The 15,561-nt window shown below is 36.0% G+C and overlaps 2 protein-coding genes across 2 annotated transcripts; both read left to right on the top strand.

Annotated features, from left to right (window-relative positions):
• The first annotated feature begins 2,718 nt into the window (after positions 1 to 2,718).
• Positions 2,719 to 5,163, top strand: LOC140012828 (uncharacterized). The gene has a single exon (XM_072061150.1). The coding sequence runs from the start codon at positions 2,719 to 2,721 to the stop codon at positions 5,161 to 5,163; it is 2,445 nt and encodes an 814-aa protein (XP_071917251.1).
• Positions 5,164 to 14,465: 9,302 nt separating this feature from the next.
• On the top strand, positions 14,466 to 15,524 carry LOC113703408 (glutaredoxin-C6-like). Its single transcript, XM_027224761.2, has one exon. It carries the CDS (start codon positions 14,589 to 14,591, stop codon positions 15,030 to 15,032), a length of 444 nt encoding a protein of 147 aa, XP_027080562.1. The 5' UTR covers positions 14,466 to 14,588; the 3' UTR covers positions 15,033 to 15,524.
• Positions 15,525 to 15,561: the final 37 nt, after the last annotated feature.

Raw genomic sequence — 15,561 nt, 5'->3', positions numbered from 1 at the left:
TAATCCAAACAATGGCATGCCTTGACCTCCTCACCTCCAAAAGAAATTAAAGTGATAGAAAGCACCTTTGCGCTGATAAAACCGACAAATTCCACTGGTTCTGTTGGGCCCTTGTTTGTTATTCTACGTGTTTGGAGTCCACCTTGTACTGGGCGGGTTTGTAATTCTATAACTTTAAAGTCAGCCCAGTTCATTAGTTAGTTTCAAATTAATTCTTATTCTCCATTTGAATCCTGCTGGTTTCTGTAAAAAATATATATATGAAAATGGATGAGAATTAGAGAACATCTGGTTTCCTCCATAGTTGGGCTCTTCCTATTTTAGTCCTGAAATGTTCCATCTTGAGCTCACTCGGCAGGCCAGGCTTGGATTTAACTTTACAATTGTGGGATGTGTGGACCACATTTGGGCTCACTCAAGATGCATTCTCCAAAATTGGCTTCCATCGGTCTATTAAGCCTGGCAAATGAGGACGACCAAAAACCATAACCTTGCGGGAGGGTAGTAACTTCTGCAGATGTACCACCAAAGATTAGCTTGGAAATTCGGAATCTATTCTTTTTCTGCAATCCAAATCCATCCACACTAAACTAAAGCGTTTAGTTTGAAGATAGCAATATACAAAAACCATGAATAATGAGTTGGATGGTACGAGAGAGATAGTGTAAATGATAGATTTTGGGTTCGAGATCTTCTCACTTATACTGAAAAAAATTCAAAAAAGAAAGGCACGAATTTGTGCATTCTTTTAAATTGAACTTTGGCCATACATACTGAATTTTGCTTCCATAAATTGACTACCACAAGTATTATGTACACAAATTCATCATCCCATTTTTTTTTTCCTTTTGCTTTAAGCTATGACTTTGCTGAATGGGATGCTAATGTAATACTAATAAAAAAAATTCATCATCATAGCCATAACCAAATGATCCAATCAAGATGGACTCCCATCTATTACAACCTCCCAAGAGGACAAAAGCACCCCTTTTGAGCTTTGCCCCAACTCTCCCACGAATAATTCCCAAGTTTGTGACCAAATGCATTGGACCCCTCAAAGACCTAGAACTTGCTTGATGAGGACCAACTGCAACTGAACTCATAGTTGGTGATTGAGGGACGAGGGAGGTGGCCATTGGAATTGGCAAATACTACTAACAAGTCCAGAAAGGAAAGATAACGAGTACTCCTCCACTACCAGCACTTATTGAGCCGACATAGATTCAGATGATGACGTTGGATAGTAGGACCCCATTCTCTCTTACAGACCTGTCATTTCAGCTCAATTGCTGCCTTGCTTGCGTCACCCATGATTCCTTTTGTTTCTTTTGTTAAAGTTTTAGTCGTCAGTCACCAATGATTCCACTCTCCCTCCGTTCTACGTCTTCGTCTGCTATTAAAGCCGAAGCCTCCCGCGCCGATGGCCTAATAAATTCTGTGCACAAAAACATCGCGGCACGGAGCCGGCGGGTGGTGTGGTCTAATGGTCTTTGGAGGAATGGATTTGTCTGTACGCAGGGGCGGAGGGAAGGGGGGGGGCCAGGGGGGCAACCGCCCCCCTCCAATTGTTAAAAAAAAAAATTTCTAAGTAAAAAAAATTTTATTATTATGTTTTGCCCCCCCCAAAAATTAATCAAAAAATTTACTTTGCCCCCTCAAGGGCCCAAATAATAATATTTGAAAGCCCAAATAACAGAGAATTATTTTCTTAACGTATGGAGTGCAAAGAAAAGATAGCCAGACGCCACTTAGTTAACTTGGCAATTGACTGCCACAATTCTTCTTCCTAAGTAGAAACGTCAAAGTAGAAAATAGAAACGTCAAAGGCTTGAGCCTTGAAGAACTTTCTCTTGTGAAGGCTTGAAGAAACTTTCTCCTGTGAAGACCTTTCCCCGCTGGCTAAGGATTGTACATTTGTACCATTGCATTTTGCATGGTCTAGCCGTCTAGGTAATTTTTTTTTAACAATTGGAGGGGTGTAAAATTTTTTTTTTTTTACTTAGAAATTTATTTAGTGAAATGTGGGTGTAAAAAAGTTCGCCCGCTAGTTGTTTGATGAATTGATCGAGAGGGACTTGTATTATTTTTCGTACTTGTAGCATTGAGTTTTATTGGGCAAATAACTTGTCGCATTGAGTTTTAGTTTTCTGCTTGTCATTTTACTGATTTTATTTTATCATTGCTTTATTTATCATGGTTTTCTAGACAGCAAGCAGTAAGACCTCCTAAATATTTGTTCCTCTAGAATTGTCTATCTTTGTTTCTCGACATTGTGCTGAGAATTTGCTATGCAATTTAAGGAGTTTAAATTGTACATATTTATTATGGTCGGTTTCCGTTTATACTTTATAGTAAATAGTAATGCTTGTTTAGACTATAGAAACTTTTACTGGCATGGATAGTTATTGATTATTTTTTGGATTACAGTAGTTGATGAGTTCAAGTAGGTGTTAGTTGTTCAAGTTCAGCCGATTTAATAACAAGCTATGAAAACTTCCTTGAGATATGTTTGAAATGAGAACTTGTTCTGCTCTAATGGAGATCTTTTATCATTTGTTTGCATTTTATTATTGAATAATACTTTGTGCATGTCACTTATGTCTACTTAGGTTGCAAATGTTCTTGCTGCTTTTATTCCATCTCTATAGGCCATAATCAGCATTTCTCAATCAATTTTATTTCGATTACATGTTGTTGTTTGTTGCAAATGTAGTGGTAATGGCCAACAGGACAATTGATTCTTTTTTCAAGAAAAGACGCCTAGAACCAAATGGAAGTGGTGAAATTCCTTGTCCTCTTCGTGATTCTTCTCCTAAGCATCAAACAAAGAAATTTTGTAGAGCTGAATCATTAGAGTTTGATATTTCATCCATAGAACGTGATCCTGGAAAGAGAAAATCCATTTGGAAATATCTAGAGCATCAAAGGGATGAGGTACGGAGAGCATATATTAAGTTTGGGCCATACCAACCTGAGCTTCCGATTGAATCAATGGTTGTTGACAAGAAGGGCCGACGTTTCCTTTTCTCTTGGTATAAATTGTTTCCAGATTGGTTGGAATTTTCTCCAACAAAGAATGCTGCCTTTTGTCTTCCTTGCTCACTTTTTTCCAAGCCAACGGACCGTTTTGGATCAATGGCCTTCACAACTAGTGGATTTAGATCTTGGAAGAAGGTAAATGATGGAAAAAATTGTGCTTTTTTAAATCACATTGGAAAAGATCCTAACTCATCACACAAAGTGGCAATGCAATGCTATCATGATTTGGGAAACTCATTGCAACATCTTGACAAAATTATTGAGAAGCAAAATTCTGAGCAGGTTGCAAAAAATCGGTTGCAACTTCAAGTTTCCATAGATGCTGCAAAATGGTGTGCATTTCAAGCGGTGGCTTTTAGGGGTCATGATGAAAGTTTAGATTCTAACAATCGAGGTAATTTTATTGAGTTGATCAAGCATGTGTCTTCTTATAATGAAAAAGTGGCTGCTGTGGTTCTTGATAATGCTCCTCGAAATGCATCTTATACTTCTCCTACGATCCAAAAGGAGATATTGTCCATTTGGTCGATCAAGATACAAAAGCATATTCGAGAGGAGATTAGTGATTCAAAATTTTCTATACTTGTTGATGAGGCTCAAGATAGATCAAAAAGAGAGCAAATGGCTATTGTTCTTAGATTTGTGGACAAGCAAGGCTATATTCGAGAGAGATTTTTTGACATTGTTCATGTGCACGAAACCAATTCCTTGACTTTGAAGAAGGAGATATGTGATGTCCTTTCTCGCCATAATCTTAGTGTGCAAAACATTCGTGGCCAGGGATATGATGGAGCTAGTAACATGCGTGGAGAATGGAATGGACTGCAAGCATTATTTATTCAGGAGTGCCCCTATGCATATTATATTCACTGTTTTGCTCATCGACTGCAATTAACATTGGTAGCAACATCTCAAGAGGTAATTCCTGTGGAACAATTCTTTACAAACTTATCTCTTCTTATAAATTTAGTTTCATCTTCTTGCAAACGGGTGGACCAACTTAGAGTTGCTAGAGCTGCTAGAATTGCTGAATTGATTGCTATTGATGAACTTGAGACTGGTAGGGGTCAGAATCAGATGGGTACCTTAAAACGGCCAGGGACTACAAGATGGGGGTCACATTTTAGTTCTATCTGTAGCTTATTCACAGAATATGAAGACATTTGCTCTGTCCTAATTGATGTTGTCAATTATGGAAATACATCAACTCAAAGAAGTGAAGCTGACAGAGTTTATAATTTCATGACATCCTTTGATTTTGTTCTTGTTATGCATATGATGAGGGACATTTTAGGATTTGCACAAGTACTTTCTCAAGCTTTACAGTGCAAATCTCAAGATATTTTGAATGCCCTTAAATTGGTTTCAGTAACAAAGGATCGACTTCAAAGTTACAGAGATAATGGATGGAATGAATTGTTCACCAATGTAAAGACATTTGGTGATGCACGAAATATAGAGATGCCTGATATGAATGTCATTTATAAAGCAGGTCGAGGAAGAATTCGAAAACAAAATGATCCAATTACCATGGAGCATCACTACAGGATTGATGTGTTTTTGGCAACGGTTGATTCTCAAATACTTGAAATGAAGAATAGGTTTAAGGAAGATGTAATAGAGTTGCTTATTCTTAGTTCAGCATTGCACCCCAAAGATAATTTTCAGGCTTTCAATATTGAACAAATTTGTCAACTTGCAAACAAGTTTTATTCAGCTGACTTCACAGATCAAAAGAAGTTACACTTAAGAACTCAATTAGAGCTTTTTCAGATTGAGTTTTCCTGTAATTCTCAACTTCAAAATTTGTCATCACTTCAGGAGTTGTGCCAAGTGTTAGCGAAGACAAGAAAGTCAATGTGCTATACTCTTATTGATAGATTGATTCATCTTATTTTGACTCTTCCTGTTTCAACAGCTACAACAGAGCGTGCATTTTCTGCTATGAAAATCATCAAGACTTTTTTGCGTTCTAGGATGGAGGAAGACTTTCTTGCCAACTCTATGATAATGTATATTGAGAAAGAAATTGCTAGAACTTTTGATGTAAATTCAATCATTGATGACTTTGATAAAATTAAAAGTCGTCGTGCACAATTTCATATGTCTCACACAGTCAATTAGATTTGTAAATATGATGATATTTTTGTATATGTGAAGCGTATAAGTAATTTTCATTCTATATAAGGTTGTTTCTAATATTGTGGTATATATGTTCACATTATTTTTTTTTGTAAATATATTTTACTTTCATTGTTATAGACTCGCCCCCCCCAAAGTTAATTCCTAGCTCCGCCACTGTCTGTACGTGATTGTAAATGACTTTAAATTTATCATGCAAGAAGAAATCAAGGTCCTGTTTGGCAAATAAGTTTTTGATCAAGTTTGTCTGCTATAAATTTTTTAATAATTTTAACTACAATAATCTTAAAAAATTTCTCAAAAATTTTAAACTATACACTTCAAAATATTCAAAAAATTTAAACACTTTTAAAAAAAAATTTTCAACTTCTACAGTAAATTACAGCAAAATTTTAGACAAACATCCAAAAAACACATTTGCCAAACGAGGCCCAAAATTTGCATAGACTAACGGCTTGTTTGGACTGCAATTTTTTTGAATTTTTTTTGAGTTTTTAAACAATAATGTTCTCTTAACATATTTTTTAAATTATGTTTTCACTTTACATGTATTACATACTAGATAGTACCACAATACTCAAAAAAAAAAAAAAATCTTCTGGAGAATACATTATGAACAATGTCTTGATTTTGTTTAATTAGAGATGAAATAGAACATTTATATATATATATATCTTTGTATTTAATGTTTTACATGCCCAAAAAGGTAAACTCGTTATTAGAAACTCTAGAATTATTAATATTCATTCATCGTCTGAAAAATTGGCAATGAGTTCACTTTTTATTGATTATCAGATGATTTTTTCATGACTAAAATTGAGTCGGGTCAATTCTCCTGTTTTCCCTCCTTGTTTTTTGAATTTCATCTCTTCCTATTTTTTTAAAAAAAAATCTTAAAAAAAAAGACCCCCTCATTTTTTTTTTGTATATAATAAACCCTTTGGTGTCTTGGAGCGAATTTGGTCCCCAACTAATACAGAATTGAGTCGGGTCAAATTACGCAACGGGAGAAAGCTCTCCCAGCTTGTCTCTCAATTCACAAGACTTTGATAAAGTAACATTTTTCCAAGACTATACGCCTAAAGATTGATTAATATTTTAGCATAAGGTCCTAATAGATAAATGTTATGGGGTGGCATTTCACACGATCCAATGAGTCGTACCTGAAGTTGTACCTACACATGGTCTGGGGTGGGAGTACGGGCGATCGCCGGCATCGGAAGGAAGGTGATTGCTGTCTGCTTAGACGTTGGGAGGGATTGCTGCCAAATTGTTTCTTTAATTACCTGTTGCACGTGCACCTTCGGATACTTTGTCCTCTAGTGTCCTGCAAGAATTTCATTACTGCCTCAGTAATGCACGATTAGCGAAACAATATAATAGTATTTCTCCAGCAAATAAATAACAACAAATATATTCCTGATCGCTTGACGTTGCATGAGTAATTTAGAAAGTCCATAATATTTTAATTGTCCTTGAAAATAGCGAAGTAAACTTCAATTCTATACTGTTTAGATTGGAAGTTTGCAACCACTGCCAGCCTGGTTCCTATGACTTTCAGGTGAAATATAATATGCTTGGGGCAGTTATTGGAGTCATAATTGTAAACCCTGTAGAATTTCTTGAAGCTTTGATGAACCAACCATAATTCACAACTTTTAGTGCTAAATAACTTGGCTTGGCATTGGGATTAGGTAGTAGCAATCATGCACGGAAGTTTACACAGACCCTATATTCATGCACTTATTCAATCTATGGAACACAGAAATCAGGGCAAGCGTGAATAAAGTCAAGGGAACAGGGATCTAATTGTTCCAATACAATTCGAGCAACTCTGCATAATTCATGGAGTGAGGATATGGTTGCCCAAAGCAAGGAGGGTGTAAACTAGCCAAGCAACTTCTTGATGATGTTTAAGCAGCTCAAATAACTTTTTGAACTTGAATTCAAGCACATATATGTAGAGGTCCAAAAGTTCATTGAGTTTGATCGAGTTAAGTACCATATATCAGGTTTTATTGATGTAAAAATTTTGTTATTTCCATTGTTCAGTAACATATGAGATTCATCAATTATGTTACTTAACTTTGATCATGCACGATTGTTCAGTTATAGTTGAATTTTAGTCCCGATCAGTTCGTGCACTAGTCTGATTCGATGATTGTTCAATCACAACCTTAAAACAAAGTCGAGCGTAAAGTGCGTGAGATGATTCATGATAAGACCTACACTGGGGTCGTCTAGCTTGGGGTGTGGGTGCGTGGATTAGTGAAGCCACCTTGTAGCAGCAGCCCATGGAGGCTTGGCCCTTGTCGGGATTTCAATCCCACATCGGTCTTGGGAGGGAAGGGTTTGGGTAGATAATTTAAGTCTCCTGGAAGCCTTCAAAAGTTGCCGGCTTTTGAAGGTAACCTGGGGCTTTAGGTTTATTTACCGAATTCTTACTTTCGTAAGAAAATGCATGGAAAGAAACATACCACTGGGGTCGTCTAGCTTGGGGTGTGGGTGCGTGGATTAGTGAAGCCACCTTGTAGCAGCAGCACATGGAGGCTTGGCCCTTGTCGGGGTTTCATTCCCACATCGGTCTTGGGGGGGAAGGGTTTGGGTAGATAAGTTTCCTGGGAGCCTTCAAAACTTGTCGGCCTTTGAAAGTAACCTGGAGCTTCAGGTTTATTTGCCGAATTCTTACTTTCGTAAGAAAATGCATGGGATTCATGATAAGACCTAGGTACTATGTTTATCATGAACTTCTATAAAACGTAAAACCTCGGGTGCACAAATGAGTTGCCTATGCTGGCAGACATAGAATCTTTCAATTGGTATGATTCATCTAATTGACACGAATACGTTTTCTACAAGATTGTATTCGTAATGATGGGATATTACCACCATTATTGGTACAAAAGTGCAGGACGTAGTTTAGATCATCTCAAAGTCAACAATGGTATTTGCTTCGTTCCAAAATCATTATCCATGCGAAAGTTTTAGTTTACATCTGTGGTTTAAGAGCTGTTGCTTAGTGGTGGTGCAGACCAGTAACAGCCTCCCGATATGGGGGAATTATTTAGATGATAAAGCACATGAGTGACGTAGAGATAATTTGTCCCACAGCCACAAGCAAACAAATGGTTGTTAGTGTTGTCTTGGCTGCTTCCAACTCAGCAATTTCTCGAACATTACTACCGTCCGTCAAATCTGCATTATTTTCAGGCTAGCTAGCTAATCGATACCAAGCAAGGAATTGGTTTGGATTGCACTTTCTGGAGAGTTTTTGGGGAAAAAAAATTACTATAGTAGGATTTTTTTATTATTATAAAATGTGATGTATGTGAGATTAAAAAAAAAGGGTAATTAAAAAATGTGAGAAGGAATATTAGCTGAAAAAATTTTCTACAAAAAATACAAAAATAAAGTAATTAAACTTGGCAGTCCAGTAATTAAGTAATTGCCCTAAAAAGTTGTAGGCTGTCCAAAGTTTGAATCTTGAAACCCTGCTCCCAGGGAAACTATAAAGAAAAAACGTTGTCTCAAATATGGTGATTATTTGGGATTCACTGGTTCAGTGATTAGAGGAGAACTCTTAAAGTTTTCTTCACTATCAAATTCAGAATTCAAATCCTCAAATTAGGAATTGGGGGTATTCACAGTATACATATATATATGTCGTTTTTGTATCCAAATTTATTATGTTAACACATAATATTTAAGATACAATTGGCCCGGATAATCGCACAAGAAGAAAATCCCTTCCATCACTATTCAATCGTTGACATGGCGATTTGACCCTGTGCATGGTGATTGGTGACCAAAACCAAGGGTCCCGTTACCCCCGCACTCCCAAACAAGACCAACAATAGTGAACTGTACTAGTACAACTTCTTTTGTTGTTTTCGTTGCTGCTAAGGTAGCTTCCAGTCGCTGCTCAAGAGTACGCATTTAGAAAATTCTGTTTCGTGCAATAATTTGTCAATCACATGAGAAATAAGACGTGCTAAGGAAAGGTTCAAATTTGAATTGACAGAAAGTCATGACATAAACTTTATCATTTTGACCAACTCAAGGACCTGTTGTACAACTTTATCAAAGTATGGTAGAAATTTATTTTACAAAAATAAAGGTTGGGGAGATATAAGCTGCCTGCAATAGTTTTTGCATTTTTCGAATGTATGAACTTGGAGTTCGACCATATAAGATACAAGAAGTCCAATAACATCTCTTCATCACCTTCTACGAATTTGCCAATTATTCATCGTCTATCCCAATCTCTCAAAATTGCTGTCCAATCAATATTTAGCTTTCGGTACAAAAAAACAAAGAGATAGTGGAAAAATGATTTCATTTGAGTGCTGTTATGAACAACACTTGTATCCCCCTCCCATTGATCGACTTTAAAGTTGCATGGCAAAGGCCTAAGTGGGTGGGGAAGTTGGGAAAACGATTCCCTCTGGGGCCAAGGCTGTGCAGGCCAAAGTGAATCTGCTTTGACGACCATTTTGTCTTTCAGGAATGTGCTGGAGTGGTTGCTGACTGCTAAGTCAATTCCAGTTCAAGAATCCCAAATCATTCTCAAGGGGAAACATATTTATGAAACAGTAGAAAGATTCCAATCACACGAAGAATCTTTTCATAAAGATTTTAAGGTTCTTAGGAGAGTTAGTAGCATCAGTTACGCCACAATCTGGTCGATATAACCGGACAAGGAATGATAATAAGCAAACCAAGTCAGCAGTTAAGAATTGATACGAAACAAGGAAAAAAAAAATCGATCAAGATTCATAGGCTGATAATTATTTACGACTGACAGCATAAAATTGTCATCGATCCATTGAGTTGTGATACAAATATTCAAAACTCTCAAAATCTTAACATGGAAGTCTAGATGTGCTTGGTACAACTGAAAACTAAGGTCCCGTTTGGTAAGTGAGTTTTTTGGGTGTTTGTCTAAAATTTTACTGTAACTTACTGTAGAAGTTTTTAAAATTTTTTTTAAAGTGTGTAAATTTTTGAATATTTTGAAGTGTATGGTTTAAAAACTTTAAGTAGTTTTTGGAGGTTACTGTAGCTAAAATTTTTTAAAAAACTTGTAGCAGACAAATTTGGTAAAAAACTCAAGTGCCAAACAGGGCCTAAAAGTCGAATGACTACGTATTGGATTGCACATTTTTGTAGAAATTTTTTTTGAATATTTGTTAGAATATTCTTTATCATATTTTTCAATCACTTTTTTTATTTATGTGCATCACATTTTAAGAAAATATGAGAAAATATCAAGAATGGTCACTAAACAATTTAAAATGAGACAATCTAATCAACGATTTTTTTTAGCCAAAAAAATCACTCAACTCCTTAAAACAAGCTTTTTGAGTCATTCTCTGCTAAATCAATCGGAAATGACCTGCTTTTTGCCCTTGAAAACTTATAATAGTAGTTCAAATGCGTTTTTTTCGATTGATTTACTAGTTAAATTGGACAATATGACCCAAAAGGCTCGTCTTAATGAGTTGAAAGGCCTTTTTAACCCCAAAAAATATTGGCTACTAGACCGTACGTGCCATTATAGATAATTTAGTGACCATTTTTATCATTTATTTTAAAAAAAAGTATTACAGTGTATTTTTATAATAAAAAGTAAAAACTCCAAAAGAGTGCCAATCCAAACGGGCTCCAGGCAGTTAAGGAACTGGCAAAGACAAAAGCAAATGAAAAGGGCCCTCCTTCTATGACTGATGCAATCCCTAATCTTAAAATTTGGTCATGGCAGACACTATGGTTACCACCATCAACGGTTTAGCTTGACGCTTTTTTTTTTTTTTTTTGGGTTGAATGACGTAAAACCAATGGGGGTGGGAACTCGCTCCCCACACACAATTAATTAAACCCATTATTGTTATACTCCGTCTCCATCTGGTTGCATTTCATACAACATATATTATACTAAAATGCAAATGCAATATCCACGTTATTGTATTAAATAATTAAAAAATTACAACAACCCCAAGAAATTACAAAGCACAACCTACCCCAAATCCCTCTTTAATAAGAAGAATAAAACAAAAAGAAATGGACTAAGTTTGTAAATACTGTCAGTGTAAAATTTTTTAAAACTATTTGACATATATATAACTACATGACATGTATTTAACACCATTTGTAGGTAGATAGTAATAAAAAATTAAAAAAAAAAAGGAAAAAGTGGTGCGCTACTCATATTTAACACCATTCGTTGATACATTGATAGTACATAAATAATTTTTTTAAAAAAAAAAGAAAAAGAAAAAGTGGTTGCAAAGTAAAATTTTTTTATACTAATAATTGCAAATTTATTCTATATGTATAAAATTTTAAATTAAATTACGTGACATATATTTAATACTGTTTGTTCATGTATACACTGATAGTACATAAAAAAAAATTACAAAAAATGGAAAAAGTGGTACTCTACTATACTAAAAGGACGTAGATCATCTTCATTTAAATACATGCTACAAGCTGACATAAATTTTAAATTTAAAATTAAATATACGTGACATATATTTAATACCCGTTTGTTCGTATATACATTGATGGCACGTAAAAGATTAAAAATAAAATCGAAAAAGTGGTACTCTACTGTACAAAAAGGGCGCACATCATCTTCACTTAAATGCGGGCTGCACGCTGACAAACCACGTGGTGGTTTCCCAGTGGTCCACTCCATCCCAAGACTAACGAAAAAAGCAACTAATGGAACTAAGCCCACAATCTCCATAGCCGAAGGGAAGTTACACAGCCAGCCACGTGTCAAGATGACGACGTCAGGGTGACGAGGACTGCAAGCTCAGATCCGATGATTACGTCATCCCGGAGGGAGGTCTGGCCCCACTTTTGGGAGTTGGAGTCCACCATAAGGAGACAATTTAGTAGCAGCAGACTAAGCAGTAAATTACTACACGTCAGCTTCAGTTCTAGTTGGCATTGAGTTACGTCAGCGGTCGGCCCACCACACGGGGCCCACCAAAATCGGCGTCGAAGTCAAGATGACGTCATGCGGCATTTTAATAATTCTAGCGTACGCCAACAGTCCATGTGATCTGCCCTTTGCCACTCCAATCGGGACCGTATACCCAAATATCGAGTCTTGACTTCACACGCCCTTTGCTGTTTGTTTGCTATAGTATTAGTAATTGTTACCCCAAGAATCAAAGGTATTAGGTGGTCAACGGCCAACTCCAATTGACGTTCTTCAGAAACTTGCAATGGTGATTATCGAATTTTTTGGATTTTAGTCCAGCCTTGTTTGAAAATTCATTTTTTTATCAAAATTTTATACATATTCATAAACATATTTTTCAATCGTTTTTTCTTTCTAAGGATCGGCCAAACGAGCCAACCCTACAAACCTCCACAAATTTTGTCGACCGTATATCTTGATAGCCTTGTAGCTCTCACCAATCCCGGGTAAGAGTGGCATATTTAGCCAATCGATCATTTTTATTTTTAATTATTTTTTATTTCATGTATATCAAATCGCTACAGTGTATTTTTTACAAAAATTTCAAAAAAATTGCAATCTAAACAGGATAGCTCAAAGAGCTTCTTTTGATTTCTTAATCTTAAATGAAATGGACTGGGATTAGTGAAATTGTTTAAAAATAATTGAATCATGAGATAATGTCCTCCCAAGACACGTACATAAATCTTCATTTAGTACAGGGAAGTCACCTCACATTTAGAAGGACCACATAAAGATTGGTATTAGTCTCAATTAGGAAAACAAAGAAATTCTTCTACTATACCTCTCCTTTGACATACTTGGCATCTAATTATGAATTCTCAACGGAATTAGTGTATCGGTTCTTTGTCATTAGCACTTCATCATTTCATTGAGAAAAAGGAAAAGGTGAAATTAGACACCGGTATGGCCCATCTTGCTCAAAACATAAGCTTGTCCACGTATTTTGGATTGGATATGAGTAATTAGTGGTCTAATTTAGAATAGACGTTTCATCAATTAAAAAAATTATCAAAAAGCATATGCTTCAAGCCATCATATATCCATTCATTCTTACAATACCCCGTACTACAGCCACAAGCACCAAGAATTATTAGTAATAGAATATGATTTGCCTAAATCCTAACCCTAGAATATGAAATATGGAATACTGCATAAAATCATCCCAATAGTTAAATGAATCAAACATTGAGCTTTGAGCAACAATAGAAACAAAAACGTAACTTTAGGGGGAAGAAAAGTAATCCCTCCTCTAAAAAAGTACTAATAGTTTTTCTGGATTCCTATTTTCACAAAACAATAAATTATTTAGTCTAATGTGGTGAATTTGCAATATAACCCTTATTAGTATAAATAGTTTGAAGTGTATTGGTATATGTGAAAACTATTTTTGAATGGTAAAATAACCAGTTGTGTGAATTCGTATTGACTTTTAAATACGTCTCTTATGTTAATTAGGACATTTAAAAAGTGAAAAATAATATGAATAATAGGACGTAGGTATTATAAAATGAGCACTAGTTATATTTTCTCCCTAAACTATAGCTATGCTCAATTTATCAGCCACTAACTTTTTAATGGGTCAAAATATACATTATATTTTGCATGATCAAAATACAACCCTGCTAAGTTTCTTTCATTTAAACTGTAACGTGCTCCATATAATCAATATATATATATATATGTGCGCGCGCGCGTGCAAGCAGGTCAATTTATAAAAATTTTGGATGGAAAGCTCATCTCTAGTGTTTGACTGATCACTATAAGAAAAAAAAAGTGTATATATTTAAAATTTAGAGGAGTAAAGTGTCACTAAGGAGCAAGCAAGTTAGGGAGGCAAACTTTAATTAAGAATGAAGTATTTCTCCAAGAAGGAGACATTTGTACTAAAATGAAAACTTGTAGCTCCTGATGTCTGAGTAGAGGCCAAGAAGGAACACGTCATGAACGAATTTGATGTCTTTTCCTCCTTTGTCCTAAGGTGCAAGTACGTAGCACCACATTCTTTGCCCCTCGCGCGTGTGACTTCCATGTTCTAACATTTCCACACAAGGAGCAAAGTACTATACAACAACAACTATTGACTTCTCTATACACAAAATAGCAGCATAAAGTAACTTACGCATTATGTTACTTTATATGACGTCACAACAGCTAGTGCAAAAATTCTACTTCTACCTAGTAGGACTCGTAGTAGTATAATTTAATCATTCTCTTCATTTCTCTCCTCTCATTTGATTTAGCATAATATATATATATATATATATATATATATATATATGTATCCCACACCCTCTTTCTCCTCTCCTTTTAAGGCTTTACCTCCCCGGTTGACAAACAAAAACCATTCTTCCAAGAAGTTTACTTATTTTCAGCCACTTCAATTTATGCTAGTGTTGCTGCCCTGCTGGTGGTCATGCAAGGTGCCCGGCGATATGGGTTGCTGTCGGATGGCGGAGTAAGGCTAGAGCTGACGCCATCCACCGGTTCTCCGCTGGCTATAGACGTGAGCGAGTCGACTGAGATGAGAATCCAGCGGCTGATATCGGAAAACCCGGTGATCATCTTTAGCCGCTCTTCTTGTTGCATGTGCCACGTTATGAGACGTTTGCTAGCTGCCATCGGGGTCCACCCTACCGTCATAGAATTAGACGAGGAAGAGATCGACGCACTTCCCGCCGGACAGGATGGTGAAGAGGGCGGAGATGGTGGTGGCGGTGGTGGCAGTGGTGGTGCGCCGGCGTTGTTCATTGGCGGAACACGTATTGGTGGTTGGGAAAGCCTGGTGGCACTTCACTTAAGCGGTCATCTTGTGCCTAAGCTCGTGGAAGTTGGTGCTCTTAGGGATATGGTATTATGATTATACTAAGCAGTACTACTATTAATTACTATACTATATTTTCATGTTTGTTTTGGGGACATTTAAGGGGAAGAAGGAAAAAGAAGCAAAATATGTTTAGTTTGTAATTTAAGCTCAAGTTGAAGTCCCCTAGGAAAGTTCCAAAAAAAAAAAGAAGAAGAAAAATTAGGGAAAAAAAATATAATAATTGGTTCTTAGTTTGTTTGATGTTTTCCCATGATTGTGCTTAAGTGTAGTACTAGGTTTTTAGTTGAAAGGATAATAGTTAATGAGGAAAAACATATTCCAGTTAATGAGGTGGCAATTGTCATGTGTACTAAGTAGTACTTGTGTGGTTCAATCAAATTTGTGTACTAAATTTAGCAGAAATTATTAGTACTAGTACCATGAGGTTGTTGTATTATTGGTTCCTGAGTTGGAGTATTGTGGTAGAGCTTGGCAGCTTTTTTGTGGTATGATGAATTCAATTGATGCTAACTAGTTAGGGAGATACCTGTCAGACCTTTTATTTTGTGATATATAATGGAGT

The sequence above is a fragment of the Coffea arabica genome, chromosome 8e, assembly GCF_036785885.1.
Source record: "Coffea arabica cultivar ET-39 chromosome 8e, Coffea Arabica ET-39 HiFi, whole genome shotgun sequence".
In the NCBI taxonomy this organism is placed as follows: Eukaryota; Viridiplantae; Streptophyta; class Magnoliopsida; order Gentianales; family Rubiaceae; genus Coffea; species Coffea arabica.
Note: the sequence above shows the minus strand (reverse complement) of the source record. Positions and strands in the feature narration are given on the sequence as shown.

Coding starts and splice junctions, on each gene's coding strand:
- LOC140012828 (XM_072061150.1), top strand. CDS start 2,719: ATGGCCAACAGGACAATTGATTCTTTTTTCAAGAAAAGACGCCTAGAA.
- LOC113703408 (XM_027224761.2), top strand. CDS start 14,589: ATGCAAGGTGCCCGGCGATATGGGTTGCTGTCGGATGGCGGAGTAAGG.